Source organism: Urocitellus parryii, chromosome 8 (assembly GCF_045843805.1).
Source record: "Urocitellus parryii isolate mUroPar1 chromosome 8, mUroPar1.hap1, whole genome shotgun sequence".
In the NCBI taxonomy this organism is placed as follows: domain Eukaryota; kingdom Metazoa; phylum Chordata; class Mammalia; order Rodentia; family Sciuridae; genus Urocitellus; species Urocitellus parryii.
The window spans coordinates 52230327-52246772 of NC_135538.1; the positions used below are offsets into that span (position 1 = coordinate 52230327).

At 33.4% G+C, this 16446-nt stretch overlaps 1 protein-coding gene and 1 pseudogene across 2 annotated transcripts in view; one reads left to right on the top strand and one right to left on the bottom strand.

The window, feature by feature from the left end:
- The window catches only part of Cdc40 (cell division cycle 40), a 49123-nt gene that overhangs the window by 18192 nt on the left and 14485 nt on the right, over positions 1 to 16446 (bottom strand). For both annotated transcript variants that reach the window (XM_026389666.2, XM_026389667.2), the window contains 4 exons: positions 10597 to 10726; positions 5973 to 6056; positions 1257 to 1396; positions 25 to 121 (listed from right to left, as the gene is read on the bottom strand). In XM_026389666.2, the coding sequence (XP_026245451.1) occupies positions 25 to 121; positions 1257 to 1396; positions 5973 to 6056; positions 10597 to 10726 (451 nt within the window). The remainder of the gene's footprint in view (positions 1 to 24; positions 122 to 1256; positions 1397 to 5972; positions 6057 to 10596; positions 10727 to 16446) is intronic.
- LOC113183326 (ATP synthase peripheral stalk subunit b, mitochondrial pseudogene) lies at positions 1754 to 2605 on the top strand (annotated as a pseudogene).

Sequence of the window (16446 nt, forward strand, 5' to 3'; positions counted from 1 at the left end):
TGAAGAAGTATGAAAATACACTACCATGTAAGATTGTCTTCTCCTCCCCAGGTTTCTCTTCTTCCTGTTTGCCTTTCTTCTGCCTCTTTGCTGTGATTTCATCCAATTCTTTTTGTTCTTCCTAAGAAAATGAAGGAGTGAATTTTAAAACAAATGTTTGAGAATCCCACTATGTCCAAAGTTGGTTATAAATTCTTTATAATGAGGTCTTCATTTTTGTGAAGTAATCGCTATAAATATACTTCCCCAAAGAATAATTTCAATTCTTCCATAAGCAGAGATTGATTATCTTTTCCACAGATTACAAAATGGAAATAAACCTATAATGGATACTAGATAATATTTTTAAACCAATTTTATACAAGCTCATCCTTCTGGAACATCTAGAAATAAATTGAACATGTTATGCTAATTGTTCAAGTGAAAAGACAAGGCAATTAGAAAATCTGGTACCAGAAAGGAAAGGAAACTGAATTTTAGTACATAATGTTGTTCTTCAATAAATAGCTTTTACATAGTCATGAGGGTATAAGCAATTACTATAGATTTGTGACCATTTTGGCATGAGCTGGTGAGGGAAGTGGGAGAGCAGTAAATCTGTATCTATAATAACAATCTAAAATAAATAAAGAAATAGCAGCACATGTACATTATTAAGCTAATAATGTACAATAAAAAACAGCTAGAAGATAAGCTGCATGAGGCCAGAATTTTCTTGATCTTGCCCACAGCTATATCCCAGGACCTAGATTGGTGTCTGGCTCATAGAGACAAATGGGATTATGCAGGTGGGGAAAGAAAGGGTGGAGTTCTGTATTTTCACTTTACTGACTTCATAGTAAAAAAATTTAAAAAATAATACAGATAAAATTTAAGATTTTTGAATAAATTAATAAGTAAAACCCATCATCAATTCCAATATGAAAAAAACCCCCTGATTTTGTAGTTACTATCTGAATGCCTGGTACCAGAAAAACAGCTATCATGGCAGTTTAAAAGCTTTATCAAGGCAATTTTTTTAAAAAAAATTGTTCAATATTCTATTTTTATAAGAAAGTACCAAAGAAAGTAAAGCAGAAAAAAAAAAGTAAACAAAAATAGTACAAAAAAATTTATTGTATTTTCTTAACAAAGGCAGAGAAATTCTGAGGAGTCACTTGGTTCTCTAAGAGAATCTGAAAAGTTTATTAATAGAGATATGATTTGTAAAGACATAGCATACACTTGAACTGGAAATGAAAAAGATCAAAGCTTACTTCTGAAGGTTTGGCTACATCTTTTTCGTCCACATATTTTGCCCACGGTCCCAAGAAACCATCAATATTAGATGCATCGTTTTCTTTGAACTTTTTCCTCTTTTCTGTTTTCTTTTGACCAGTTTCAAATACAGTTAAACCTACGTTAACAACAACAAAAAGAAATTATAAATATATGCATTTTCTTCAAAAACATCAGCATACATATGATTTTATATAGTTAAAGAAAGGTGATTGTTCAAGAGACCAAAAACAAAATTAAAAGGCAAATGAATCTGCAACATATATTAACTATCTCAAGTTACATGAAAAGGGATTGAACTTTGTGAGGAGAGAATCTTCTAACCATGTTGTGTTTTGCAAATTTTGCTATATTAAAAGAAAAAAAAAGATATCCAATCCTACAATGGTACACAGCCTTTTTAATGAATCAAAAACCTGCATCTGTAGACTTTTACTAATTCTGAAAGAAACTCAACAACTGATGTTGCTAAATAATGATAAAGCTACTTTTGAAAGCAAGAATTGTAATTTATTGCTTAAAAACAGGGCTGAGGGTTGGGATCAGAGGGACATTAAGGCTGCTGCCTAGACATTGCTGACCACACTCTCTCAGGTGATACTTTCTGCCGCCACAACAATGACCCCCTGTCTCAGAATGCAGCCTTCCTAGGACCAGGAAAAAAGTACCTTTCACACAGGGCAGCCACATCTTGCCCCTCTACCACCTACTTCTGCATATGGAGGAAAAGTTCTTCTTGGGCTGATCCCTGAAGAATTCTTCCAGTTTCTTTATCCTAAAACTTGTGTAACAGGACCCTACATGCATGAAACTGTATTTTCTATCCAAAGAAATTTATGTGATTACTCCAGAGACCTTTTCTACCACATCAATAGTAGCATTAATTGTCTATGTGATTAAAAAATATGGTGCCTCTATTGGAGAATTTATTGAAAATCTAAATGAGCATAAAATTGCCCAACTAGAAGAGGTGAAACAGGCTTCCATCCAACAAATCCAACATGCAACTGAGTTGCAGAAGTCACAGCAGGTGCTAGTTCAGAAGTGCCATTATCTTTTTGATGTCCAGAGGAATAACATTGCTATGGCCTTGAGGTTTCTTAACAGGAAGGGCGACATAAAGTATACAAGGAGGTAAAGAATTGCCTGGATTATCATATCTCTGCAGAATATTATGCATTGAAAGGAACAGGAGTACAAGATAAACTGGGTGGAGAAACACGTGGTACAGAGTATTTCTGCACAGCAGGAAAATGAGACGATTGCCAAGTGCATTGCAGATCTCAAGCTGCTCCCAAAGAAGCCTCAAGCGCAGCCAGTTATGTAAATGTATCTGTCCCAGTTGAGACAGCTATACAGTTGACTGAGTAAATGAAAACTAGTCTACGTGACAAAATCTTCCTCTATTGCTATCTACTGAAATTACAGTTTATGTTTCCTAAAAAAGAAAAGTTCAAGTTTCCTTGGGAGATTACCAACTTACAATTTAAATTTATAATTAATTCCATCATCTTGCAATTAAGTAATGATTAAAACAAAACAAAAAACAAAAACAAAACAGGGCTGAATTAAAACCATATTAAGTACTTAGTAATGTATTTTTACTATGCATGTAATAGAACAATATAAATTAAACAAGGTTTCTCAAAATTTTGGTATTTCTTTCATATGATCTCATTCTAAAACCGATCTCTAATATCAACTTTAGTAAAAAGAAATGGAGGAAGAAAGATGTTTCTGAGATTTTTTAATTGATCAGTAGAAGATGGCATACTATTTATTAGATTGCAAAAAGAAAGTTTTACAGGAGTCATAGTGACAGGTTAACTAAGAATCTAGCTCCATATACATAAGAACAGGGAAAAATAGTTCATATTAATTCAAATTAATTTCCTTTAGGCTGTGTTACAACAAAAGCATGGTAAAGTTTATTTTAACAATCATCAAGCACAGAAGGCAGTTTGATCATACAGGGTCTATTTTTATTTAAGTAGAAGTGTCCCTGTGTAACTTGAACTTTTTTTTTAAGTGGCATTTTATAGATGAGATTCAGTGGTCTGATGAGCTTTGTGACAAGTTAGCATTTCGCAAGCATGATGCCTTGCCTTGTTATAAAAGATGAATATGAACACAAGCATATTTTTTTTTCATTAATGCATTTTATTTATTTTTTTTTATTGGTCTTTCAAAATATTACATAGTTCTTAATACATCATATTACACGGTTTGGTTCAAGTGGGTTATGAACTCCCAATTTTACCCCGTATACAGATTGCTGAATCACATCAGTTACCCTTCCATTGATTGACATATTGCCTTTCTAGTGTCTGATGTATTCTGCTGTCTGTCCTATTCTCTACTATCCCCCCTCCCCTCCCCTCCCCTCCTCTCCCCTTTTCTCTCTCTACCCCTTCTACTGTAAATCATTTCTTCCATTTGTATTATCTTGTCTTACCCCTCCTTTCCTCTTATATGTCATTTTGTATAACCCTGGGGATCGCCTTCCATTTCCATGCGATTCCCCTTCTCACTCCCTTTCCCTCCCACCTCTCATCCCTGTTTAATGTAAATCTTCTTCTCAAGCTCTCCGTCCCTACCCTGTCCTTGTTGACTCCCCTTATATCAAAGGAGTCATTTGGTATTTGTTTTTTAAAGATTGACTAGCTTCACTTAGCATAATCTGCTCTAATGCCATCCATTTCCCTCCAAATTCTATGATTTTGTCATTTTTTAATGCAGAGTAATACTCCATAGTGTATAAATGCCACATTTTTTTTATCCATTCATCTATTGAAGGGCATCTAGGCTGGTTCCACAGTCTTGCTATCGTGAATTGAGCTGCTATGAACATCGATGTAGCAGTGTCCCTGTAGCATGCTCTTATTAGGTCTTTAGGGAATAGACCGAGAAGGGGAATAGCTGGGTCAAATGGTGGTTCCATTCCCAGCTTTCCAAGAAATCTCCATACTGCTTTCCAAATTGGCTGCACCAGTTTGCAGTCCCACCAGCAATGAACAAGAGTGCCCTTTTCCCCGCATCCTCTCCAGCATTTATTGTTGTTTGACTTCCTAATGGCTGCCAATCTTACCGGAGTGAGATGGTATCTTAGGGTGGTTTTGATTTGCATTTCTCTGACTGCTAGCGATGGTGAGCATTTTTTCATGTATTTATTGATAGATTGTATGTCCTCCTCTGAGAAGTGTCTGTTCAGGTCCTTGGCCCATTTATTGATTGGGTTATTTGTTATCTTATTGTCTAATTTTTTGAGTTCTTTGTATATTCTGGTTATTAGGGCTCTATCTGAAGTGTGTGGAGTAAAGATTTGTTCCCAGGATGTAGGCTCCCTGTTTATCTCTCTTATTGTATCTTTTGCTGAGAAAAAACTTTTTAGTTTGAGTAAGTCCCATTTGTTGATTCTAGTTGTTAACTCTTGCGCTATGGGTGTCCTATTGAGGAATTTGGAGTCCGATCCCACAGCATGTAGATCATAACCAACTTTTTCTTCTATCAGATACCGTGTCTCTGATTTAATATCAAGCTCCTTGATCCATTTTGAGTTAACTTTTGTGCATGGCGAGAGGTAGGGATTCAGATTCATTTTGATGCAAATGGATTTCCAGTTTTCCCAGCACCATTTGTTGAAGATGCTATCCTTCCTCCATTGCATGCTTTTAGCCCCTTTATCAAATATAAGATAGTTGTAGTTTTGTGGATTGGTTACTGTGTCCTCTATTCTGTACCATTGGTCCCCCCGCCTGTTTTGGTACCAGTACTATGCTGTTTTTGTTACTATTGCTCTGTAGTATAGTTTGAAGTCTGGTATTGCTATACCGCCTGATTCACACTTTCTGCTTAGCATTGTTTTTGCTATTCTGGGTCTTTTATTATTCCATATGAATTTCATGATTCTTTTATCAATTTCTACAAGATATGCTGTTGGGATTTTGATTGGCATTGCATTGAACTTATAGAGAACTTTTGGTAATATCGCCATTTTGATGATGTTAGTTCTGCCTATCCATGAGCAGGGTATATTTTTCCATCTTCTCAGGTCTTCTTCTATATCTTTCTTTAGGGTTCTGTAATTTTCATTGTATAAATCTTTCACCTCTTTTGTTAGGTTGATTCCCAAGTATTTTATTTTTTGGGGGGATATTGTGAATGGAGTAGTTGTCCTCATTTCCTTTTCAGAGGATTTGTCGCTGATATACAGGAATGCCTTTGATTTATGCGGAACACAAGCATATTTAAAACATATATTCAGACTCAAGCCATTAAAGAAATCCTTCAAAGACAATCCTCACAGACTCACAAAATGAAACTTTACTTCTTTTAAAATTTAGCTTGACTTACTGTGGAGATGCCAACAGCCAAAATTATCTATACATTAATTATAATTTATTGAATGATTTCTATAGGGTTGGCATGTACCAAGTACTCAAAATAACCCCAAATGATACATAACCACCATCTTCCTTACAAGGTTACACAGCTAGTAAGTAGTAAAAACAAGCTCTAAACCATAATAGTTCTAAACTATATTGCTCTAAACCCTATCACTCTATTATTTCAACTTAAAAAAATCAAGAGCTAAATATGGGTTCTTTCCTACTATCTAATTACTGTAAGGCACTAATTATAAATGTGCATGCACGCGCGCACACACACGATATTAACTATTTTAAATAAATTACCTTGATTTTTTTCAGCTTCTTCTACAGAACCAATGTATTTAGTAGACACTTGATGATTATCCAATGAAGGGTCCAATGCATAACCTGAAAGGAAAAAAGTGCAAACTACTGACTCAATTTTGCCACTTATAATTCATTTTATTACTACCATTCAAATATACCCATTTCACATTCTCTTTCCCAGATATTAAAAATGGTCTCTTTAACTATGGACCAAGTCTTCTTTTCTGAGCTCCATTTCTCTTTACCACAATTAATCCATATTCTAGGCTGGACCCTGAATGACTTCAGCAGAATAAAATGTATCTTAGAGGATGAATTTAACATCTAGCTATTACATACTAAAAGCCTTTCTGGCTATGAAATCAACTTTAGTTTCAAACATTTGAAGAGCTTAAAAATACATGTGCATTATATGTTTGGAAGTTTAGAAACTATTTCCTTTTTCTTTTTGGTAATGGATATTATAGTTTATAATATATAAACTATTAAATTAAAAAAGAAATAGGGTAGAAGTTAATCACATAATGTCTAGCTATTATTTTGAAAATGCTATTCTCAGTAAGGACTGTCTTTCCTCTTATCTTAACCTATTTCTACTTCAAAATCATTATTTATATTTCTTTGGTAAGAGAAGATAATAAGGATAGCTGATGTATAGATATATTCCTTCAACTAGTTCGAGTGTGTACCTACATTTGAATGTGGTCTCCAGTGGTCTAAGAGAATGGAGGGAAACAAAGCCTACCTAAATTAACTCAAATCATTTTTTTTTCTTTCCTCCAGTGGGTGTGCTAGGATAATAAACATTTGGTTTAATCTGTTTCACAAAAATCTGGTGTATTCACAAAAGAGAGCTGATCATTCATTAGTCTATGGCCTACAACCCATGTGAACAATCACAAAGTGCATAAAAAGTACTAACTCATTTTTTTAAAGGGCCACATCCTAATGGACATATCTAACATTTTTATTTTGCTGCTAAAGATTAAAGGGAACTAATTTTGGGGAATGGAAAAAGATTTGTCATGAAACATACTTTTAAAACAAGCTAAGGATGTAGGTGCTCAACTCACCCTCGTGATATGCTAGAATAGAACCAACCACCTGGCTATTAGTTCATTTGGATATAGTTTTTTTCAGCATTAAAATATGTTCTTAGCCAGAGAAGAGAGCTTGATGGCAGAAAAGCAGCTCTGGAGTTGAATCTCTGAAATCACAGGTTCAAATCCCATGAGTTATTTTAGCTTTTACCTTTTTGTACCAAACAGTGTTCTATGTGTGATTTTTTAGACAATGAGACTTTTATAAGGCTCATATAAAATTCAGACCATCACACCCTGAATTAAAAATTCCCATCTCAGCCATAAAACCTTATTTAGAATGTAAATTCTACCATGGAAGGAGTTTTATGTCTATATAAATGGCATTGTGTGATGTGTTTGGAGAGGTGGAGGTTGAGAGAGAAGGGTGTCCCTGGTCCTCCTTATCTCTATGTAAGCACCAATCCCCAACTCTTCTGGCCATACACAGTCTTGTTTCAATTAAAGGAACTTATGCTTCCTTCCCGTCTTTCTTTGTGGTAAAGATCTTTTATTTCCTCTTGTATCCCCTGCCCCATTCCCTCCTACTCCAGGTGATTAGTGAATAAAATTAGTCTCCGGTTACAAGTAAGAGACATTAAATATTTATCCATATACACTACTACAGATCAGCCAGTGATAGAACAAGCTCTAACTAATACTATGGAATTTCAGTCCAAATGGTTTTCTATTACTCTACGTCTCAAATAAATGAATGTATCTGCACTATAATTCTTAAAGATTCTTGTCTATCTTTCGGAAGCCTATTTTCTACTTTACTTTTTTAATGGAGTTCATGTCTACTTTCTTTAGGAAGTAGCATCTGAAATGGCTATAATAATACTAATTTTATTACTATATCCTTAAAACTATCAATACTAATATTCTGACAGATACTTACACTATAAACAGTGTAGACACTATAAACAATTTGCAAAGAAATGGTTGTGAATAAACAAAAAATCCTTTAAAATCAATGGTCCAGAAAAATCAAGTCAAAATAAAGACACAGTATTTTGATTATCAAACACAGGAAAAAACAATCACATATATGGATCTTAGATAAGGAGAAACAGAACTTTCATTCTTGGTGGTGGTAGAATTGAGAGAACTACTTGACCTACTTTTAGGAATTCATTTAAGAAAACAACAGTGAAAAAACCTGCAAAGTTTTATGCTCAATAATATACACTGTCACATAAATAGGCATTTTACTAGCCGGGTGTGGTGGCACATGCCTGTAATTCTAGTGGCTCGGGAGGCTGAAGCAGGAGGATCTCATCAAAGCCAGCCTTAGCAATAGTAAGGCACTAAAGCAACTCAGTGAGACCCTGTCTTTAAATAAAATACAAAATAGTACTGGGGAATGTGGCTGAGTGGTCAAGAGGCCCTGAATTCAATCCCCTGTAACCACTCCTCTCACAAAAAAAGGGCATTTTACTGCGATATAATATATACAGTACCTTTTTAATAATGAAAACTGGGACCAACTTGAAATCTAATGATACCAGAGATTCTTAAACTACGGTAGTGGACAATTTTAAAAAATTATTTGAAGTATTAAAAAAGAATTTCTAATGTTGAAGATAAAACAATGTTAAAAACGACTATGGTGAGACTACACTATTTATTTAAAATTCTATTTTCCACTTCCATAGTGGAAAATAGTAGTGAACATTTTGAGTGAACTCTGAACAATAGGAAAAAAAAAAAAAAACTTCATTGAGAAGCCCCAAACAAGACCAACAAAGGAACAGTCCAGAACTCAGGAGAAAAAAGAAGAAAATAGGACAAAAAAAAAATTCACATATCCACTGAAGGATTGAGATGGCAGGAGAAACACAATAAACAGAAGCTAAAAACCAACTACACTGCAAATAAATGAGGTGATAACAGGAAATGAGACTATCTTCAATGATAAGGACTCTACAGGCTGGTTCTATGATAAACTAAATGTATTGTAGAATAGACATCTTCCAGAAGTTATTTACTGAGATTATAATAATGTTACAACATTTAAAATAGGAAGAAAAATAAGATCAATTTTTATTCTGCATCCAAGCAGTGATATCCCAGAGTTACAAATATGAGACTTAGGTAAAACTGAATTTATGTGCCACCTCCTTAATATGTCTTATAGATAACAATAGTACAAGATATAAGGAAGGTGTGCTCCATTGTATTTTGTAAATGAGGGACTGTATCAGAAACCCCAAGGTGTAAGAGTGATAAAACAAACAAGTACATAGGAAGCTGGCCTAGAAATCACTATCTGGTCAGGTAAGAACTTTCTATGGGAAAACTGTAAGACTTATACTAACAGATGCTATACTTAATTAGTGCTTGAGTATAAGGAAAAAAAGAGTGCTAAACCTGAGGTTGGTTAACTTATTAAGTTCAAACAAATTGCTCTCAGTTCTAAGATCTATCATAAGAGAGACAGACCATGAAATTCTTAGTTTTGCCACTGGCCATTCCCTCTGACTAATATACTATAGTCTTAAATTGAACTCACTAGTTCAACCTTTGTCCCAGCCGACTACCTTCTAGCAAGAGAGGGAAAAAAAAAAAAAAAAAATCACCGGCTTTTTTTTTTTTTTTTAAATAAGCCCATTTCTAACCCAAGTCTAAAGCCAATTGAGTAGTTTTAAATGCTTATTCTTGCTATAAGGTAACTTAAAAGGAAAAGTAGGTATTGGTATAAATTGAGGTAAGATCCCACCCCTTGTTTTGTTTTGAAGACACTTAAGCTATCTAAATTATTACTTAAGGCCCTTATAAAACCCAAGAAAGCAAGCTATTCTTTAAAACTCTGTTTTAGTATTAAAATACAATAAATTATGATTCAACAGAGTTGATTTTTATATGTGGCACGTTACTTTAGATTTACCCTTACATAAGTAATGGGTATAATGCAATGATGGTCTAGCAATTGGGAGTATCACTGAAATCTTTTGTTGATTTTAGTGGTATTCAATCTTAAGGACGACTTTTGGCCAATTAAAACCTTGCCATGATGAAACATGATCTAATATATAATAATCCCTTTCATAATGTTTCCATGCATGTTATTTTACACAATTAATTTATGACTATCCTATTTTCTGACATCCCTTAGTGATCAAGAGAAAACATTTCAGAGATAAGATTTGAGAACAGAGTAAAGTTAACTTGGGTATATGATTAAAAAAAAAAGTAACTTCTTAACACTCTCTTTATTTATCAACTTTAACTGCAATCTGCATATAGTGGACATTCAATAGCAAGTGTTCATTACCAAGAACAAAAACAAAAATCATTGTTTTTAAGATCCTAGAATATATCCAGTATACAGAAATCATACTGGATTTAAAAATGACAGTTAAAAATATTAGCTCACCTTTTAATTTATGTAAAATATTTATAGATACAGATTAGAAGTCCATCTGAAAGACTCTAGATTAATACACTTTAAAAGCCAGAAGCTATAATAGATTACTGGACACACAACTCATACTTCCAATAAGACCAAATTTAAAAATGTTTAAGTCGTATAACCTTACCATATGTGGCAAAAGTTCTTCTTTGCTGTTCAAACATGAAATCATTGATATGAGCTGGTTCAGCATAGCCAGAAAGCATATTTCTAGGAGCAGCCATTTGCTGTGTTCTAAAGGGATTTTCTGGTCCAAACTGCAATATTATCAGAAAGAAAAGAAAGGGGGCGGGGAGGAGGGAAGAAAAACATAAGTTCTGACTATATGAAAGCTAGAATTACTAAAGCTTATACATTTTCAATTTTAAATCAGGGGCTGATTAACCTGTTTGGGAAATGTTAGCCTCACATGGTTTAGTGCAAATGGGCAATGGTTGGTTAGCAGTTTGTCAGTTCCTGGGACTGAAATAGAAGAGCCCAGCTATTTATTTCAAGAGTTCAGTAGTCACATGTGGTTACTAGCTGCTGCATTCCCACACTGCACAAAGTCCTATTTGGTCATATTGCTGTGGATAATTGAGAATGACTACAGTTTTTTCTAAACCATGATTTGAGGAATTTTGGATGACACTGTGCCAATAATGGCACTATGATATAAGTTTTTGAAAGCTGTATTGCTTTTCTATTAGATTTTGAGTTCCTCAAAAGTAGATATTCAGAATCTTCTATACTTACCACAGTGCCTGGTATATAGAAAGTATTTATGAAGGAAAGATAATCAGAATCCCAGTGGGGGCAAAGGATAGGAAAACAGACAATAAAAATTAAGTGCCTGAAAAAGTTCCTAGGAAAAGATATCACAAATATAAATAAAATTTCTCCACTTTGAAAAGTTACCTTATTCCTACACAAACTAATGTTCTTATTATCTATTTGTTAATGCTTTGAATTTCAAGAATAATTTTCCAAGTTATTTAATCTGATTTGTATAAAAACCCTGAAAACTTAGAGAGGTAGTTTCCTTCTCATCTCACAAAAGAAGAAAAAAGCTGAAGACGATATATTTTACTTGTCCTAGGGTCAAAAGTTTATTAACTGGTAGAACCAAGGCTAGAACAAACCCTAGTTAAGCATCTTATTGCATAACAACATTACTTAAAAGTACAAACATAGGGTCTAACTTGTTAAAAAGTACCAGAATATATTAAGTCCTATTAATTTAATGCTATTATAAAAAGTATTGGGGAAAACTCAACTCTTTTTGTTTTGTTTTTAAATGAAGAAACAAATGAGCTTTCCTCTCTGGAAAGACTGTAACAGAATATTTATTTGAACTTGAAAGATCCACTGTCCTGATGAAGTATTTTGACATTAGAATATTTTAGGTCACTATCATTAGAAACTATCTTTTTAATGATGTGTTTACAGAGCCACAAATACAAATTACTGATCTTCCCTTAATCAGTATGCTGTTTTCTCCAGACATCAATATTATACTACATAAAAAAATGAATTTAAATGATGTTAGATTATTTGCCTTACATTTTTTTTGCTTTATTTGCTTCCATTTCTGTTTTAAATAACTCAATTTTAAAATACCTGATTTACATACAAAGCTTTTATTACCATTCTAAGTATAAAGGATAGTGCAAGACTTTGTAGCCCATATTAGTTTTTCCTGCATCTGCCAATGGATGGAAACATAAGGGGGGAAAATCTATATTGATGAATGCTGGAAATTGTTATCAGTGTCATTCCATCATGAAATTTATTACAGAAACAGAAGAAGTCATGAAACTAAAGCTAATAAAATGATTTAAAAGTTTCCAAAGATGCACTACCTGCCATAGTCATTATCCACAAAGCAACATCTGATATTTCTGGGATGGGGAGATCTAAAATGATAAAAATCCCTAGTGCCCTTATTGTTACTCATATAACATAATAAATTATCAATCGCTGTGTTTATGTATAATCTGCCATTGAAAAAAGGAGATTATAATTTCCAGTCTTATTTTATTAAGATTTTAGAAAAAAATTATTCTATAGGCCATACATATCAAACTCATTCTACTTTTTAAAGAAAAATGCTTAAAGTACTATGATTTCTAAACAAATACAGATCCGTATATTAAAGCTAAGTGTATTTTACATATGGTGCTATACTAAAAGCAATCTTAAAATGTGCTTATGTCTTGTAGATGCTTTAGCTGAGACAATAACAACAACAAAATCTAGTGACAGGGGAAGCTGGGTGGGAAAGCTGGGTGGGAAGATTTTCCATCTATTTGAGGCTCACCTTAATTGCCTGATTCCTGGCAGTTATTGGAGCTGACCTCAAAGACATTAAATGACAACAGAGGGAAGCTGAGAACACTAGGCAGCAGGACTCAGCTCTTCCCAATTACTCAAAAATATGTCTCCCAGATGTTCATGGTCTTTGTGAACATGCAACTCTTTTAATTCTGGGGTAGACATTAAAAAACAAGACAAAGTACATAAAATTCATTTCCAAGTATTTCTTTTTACGTTTTGGTAGCTAACCAAGTTTGAGTTAATTTGTGCTCAAGTGATTTATAATAATTTTTACCAATATATAAATGAATATATAAGATCTGTATATAAATTTATAACATTCGCACAAATTTGGGTTTATAAGCAGATTTAAGTTAGTAAGATATGGGTATTTAACAGATTTTAGCTAAAATGATATCCAAGTACACTACTGTTAATTACAATATATACAGGGAGAAAATAGGGAGAAAATAGGGGAGAAAATATTTTTAAGCCATATATCTAATAAGGAGTTAATATCCAAAATATATAAGGAACTCAAGCAATTCAGTAGCAAGAAAACAAACAACTGATTAAAAATAGGCAAAGTACCAAAATAGACATTTCTCAAAAGAAGTCATGGCAATAGGTATATAAAAAAGTGTTGACATCACTAATCAGAGAAATGCAAGTTAAATATCACAATATTGCCTTATACCTGTTAGAGCAGTTATTATCAAAAAGATAAATGTTGAGGGATAGAGATGTGATTCATCGGTAGAGTGCTTGCCTAGTGTGGATGAAGCCCTAAGTTTGATCCCCAGCACTGACAGGGGATAACAAAACAAAACAGAAAGAGACATATGTTAACAAGTGTTGGAGAAAAGGAACCCTTGCTTATTGTTGATGAGAATGTAAATTAGTGCAGACACTAGGCAACACAGTATGGAGGGTGCTCAAAAAATTAAAAATGGAAACTGATCTAGCAATCTTATTACTGGATGTATATTCAAGAAGGAAATGAAATCAGTATGTCAAAGAAACGTTTACTCCCATATTCACTGCAGCATTATTTACAATAGACAACATAAGGCATCAAACTAAGTGTCCTCCAAATGATGAGTGGGTAAAGACAATGTGGTGTGTGTGTATACATATATATATAGATATTTGTATATGTACATGCACACACATACATAATGAACTGCTTGCTATTCAGTTTTTAAAAAAAGAAGGAAATCCTGTCATTTGTGGCAACACAGATAAACCTGGAAGACATTATGCTGAATTAACTAAGCCAAGTACAGAAAGACAAATACTCTGTGACCTCACTTACAGGTGGAACTGAAAACAAGTTGGATATACAGGCAGAAAGCAGAATGGTTACTAGGAGTGAGGGGGTGAGGAGGTGATGGGTAGTGTTGTCAAAGGATATAAATTTCAGTTAGAAGTAATAAATTCAAGAAATCTTATTTTGTACAACATGGTGATTTAGTTAATAGCAACGTATTGCATTCTTTTTTTTTTTTTTTGGTATTTAGGATTGAAATACCAAATACCAATACTGAACCACATCTCCAGCCCTATTTATTTTGAGCTTAGTTACCTAAGGCCTTGCTAAGTTGCTGAGGCTGGCCTTGGCCTTGAACTTGTCATCCTACTGTCTTAGCCTCCTGGGATACTGGGATTACAGGCATGTACCACCATGCGTGGCCAATGTATTGTATTCTTAAAAATCTCGAAGAGAGTAGATTTGAAGTGTTCTCACCACAAAAAAAGCTAAGTATGTGATGTTTGCTTATGTTAAGTAGCTTGACTTAGCCATTTTATAGTGTGTGTGTATATATATATATATATTTTTTTTTTCAAAACTTCATGTTTTTGCAGTAAATAAATATACAATTGTCAATTTCAGAAATAAATTAATTTTAAAAATACACATTTAAACCCGGTGCAGTGGTGCATGCCTATAATCCCAGTGGCTTAGGAGGCTGAGGTAGGAGGATTGAAAGTTCAAAGCCAGCCTTAACAATGGCAAGTTGCTAATCTACTTAGTGAGACCCTGTCTCTAAGTAAAAATACAAAACAGAGTTGGGGATGTGGTTCAGTGGTTAAGTGCCACTGAGTTCAATCCCAGATAACCCCTCTCCACCACCACCAAAAAACAAACAAACAAACACATTTTTAAGTACTAATTTAGATCACTATATCCAAAGAATGTATGATGTTCCCAAAAGAGGTAAGCATTCTCACATCTTTCAACTGTGTAATGATTTACTTATATAATTAGGTGAAAAACAATTTTAATTTGTGAAGATACTGGTAGATAACTCCCAGAGATCTAGTATAAAGAAGTGGTTCTCATAAGTCTTCAGTAGGCAGAGTACTTCCGACAGTCAATATCTTAGTAGTATATCATTATATCACAGGAATTCAGAAAATTTATACTAGTCAAAATGGACAACATGAAATCATAATACTAATTTCACATATAAGAAAAAATTATTAAACTAAGATTATAAATTATTGTTAAATTTTTCATTAATATTTATAGCAATCATCAAAATTTATAAATAAATTTTGAGAAAGGGCCATTAACTGAACTGTTTTCTACAAATTAGGAAAAGACCACAATTCAATTTGCTGACAGAATAATTTTGTAAGATGTATGCAAAGTTTATTACTTGAATAAGAAAATTTCATTAGTGCTGGTTCCATGACCTTGAGCCTCAATTTCCTTATAAAATAAGAGATAAGATATATGATTTCTAAAAAGTTTATTCTAGCTTTAATATTTATAGCAGCCCTTATAGCCAGATTTTTAAAAAAACTGGCTTTTTCCCCCCTCTTAACTTTTATATTTTTTTCTTAAAAATAGCATTATTTTAATGAGTCTGGAATTCTTCCTGAGACCTATGGGTTTTATGAGTTAGAGAAGCTAATAAATACAGCTTTTTTTCTAAGCAGATTCAAAAAGAATTGAGTGAAATGAAGAAAATCACTAGACTGAAACAATGGCTATTATCTCTCCAAATTCTATCCATTATTTGACAAAACTTATCTGTTTAAACTTTTACATTTAGGAAAAGTCCTTGGTTGGGAGGAAGGAATAATATTTTACAGAATTAGTATCTGTTTATTTTTCAAAACTAACAAAGTCAAAGGAATAGAGATATATACCCTACAAACTCCACAACATTCTTTAAACTAGTCTTCCAAATATATAGAGAGTATTAAGAATGAACTGACCAGAATCCTCAAAAATGTCACTTGCTGATGACTTATTTGCTATAAAATAGGGATAAAGATTTCATAAGGTCATAGGGAAGGCAAAAGGAGAAAAGGTATGTTAATTCCTTAGTATGATAACTAGCACACATTAATAAATATGACAGTAAGCATGGTAGTTTTATCTTGTTAGTCTCTATCTCTGTTCTTTTTTGTCATAAAACTCTTATCAAATAAACTTTTCTAAAAATTCTGTTTTGATTATGCTACTTCCCCGCTTAAGATCTTCAGAAATCTATCATCTATTAAATCAAGAACAAACCTTCACCTTGGCTCCCAAAGCCCAGTGCAAAATTATACAAAGCACCATTCTAATCTTTTCTCTCTACTCACTCCCACTGATAATGACTAAGGCATTCCTCCTCTTTAGATCTTTTTTGATTTGGCTCCCGATATTCCTTACTGCTTATAATCT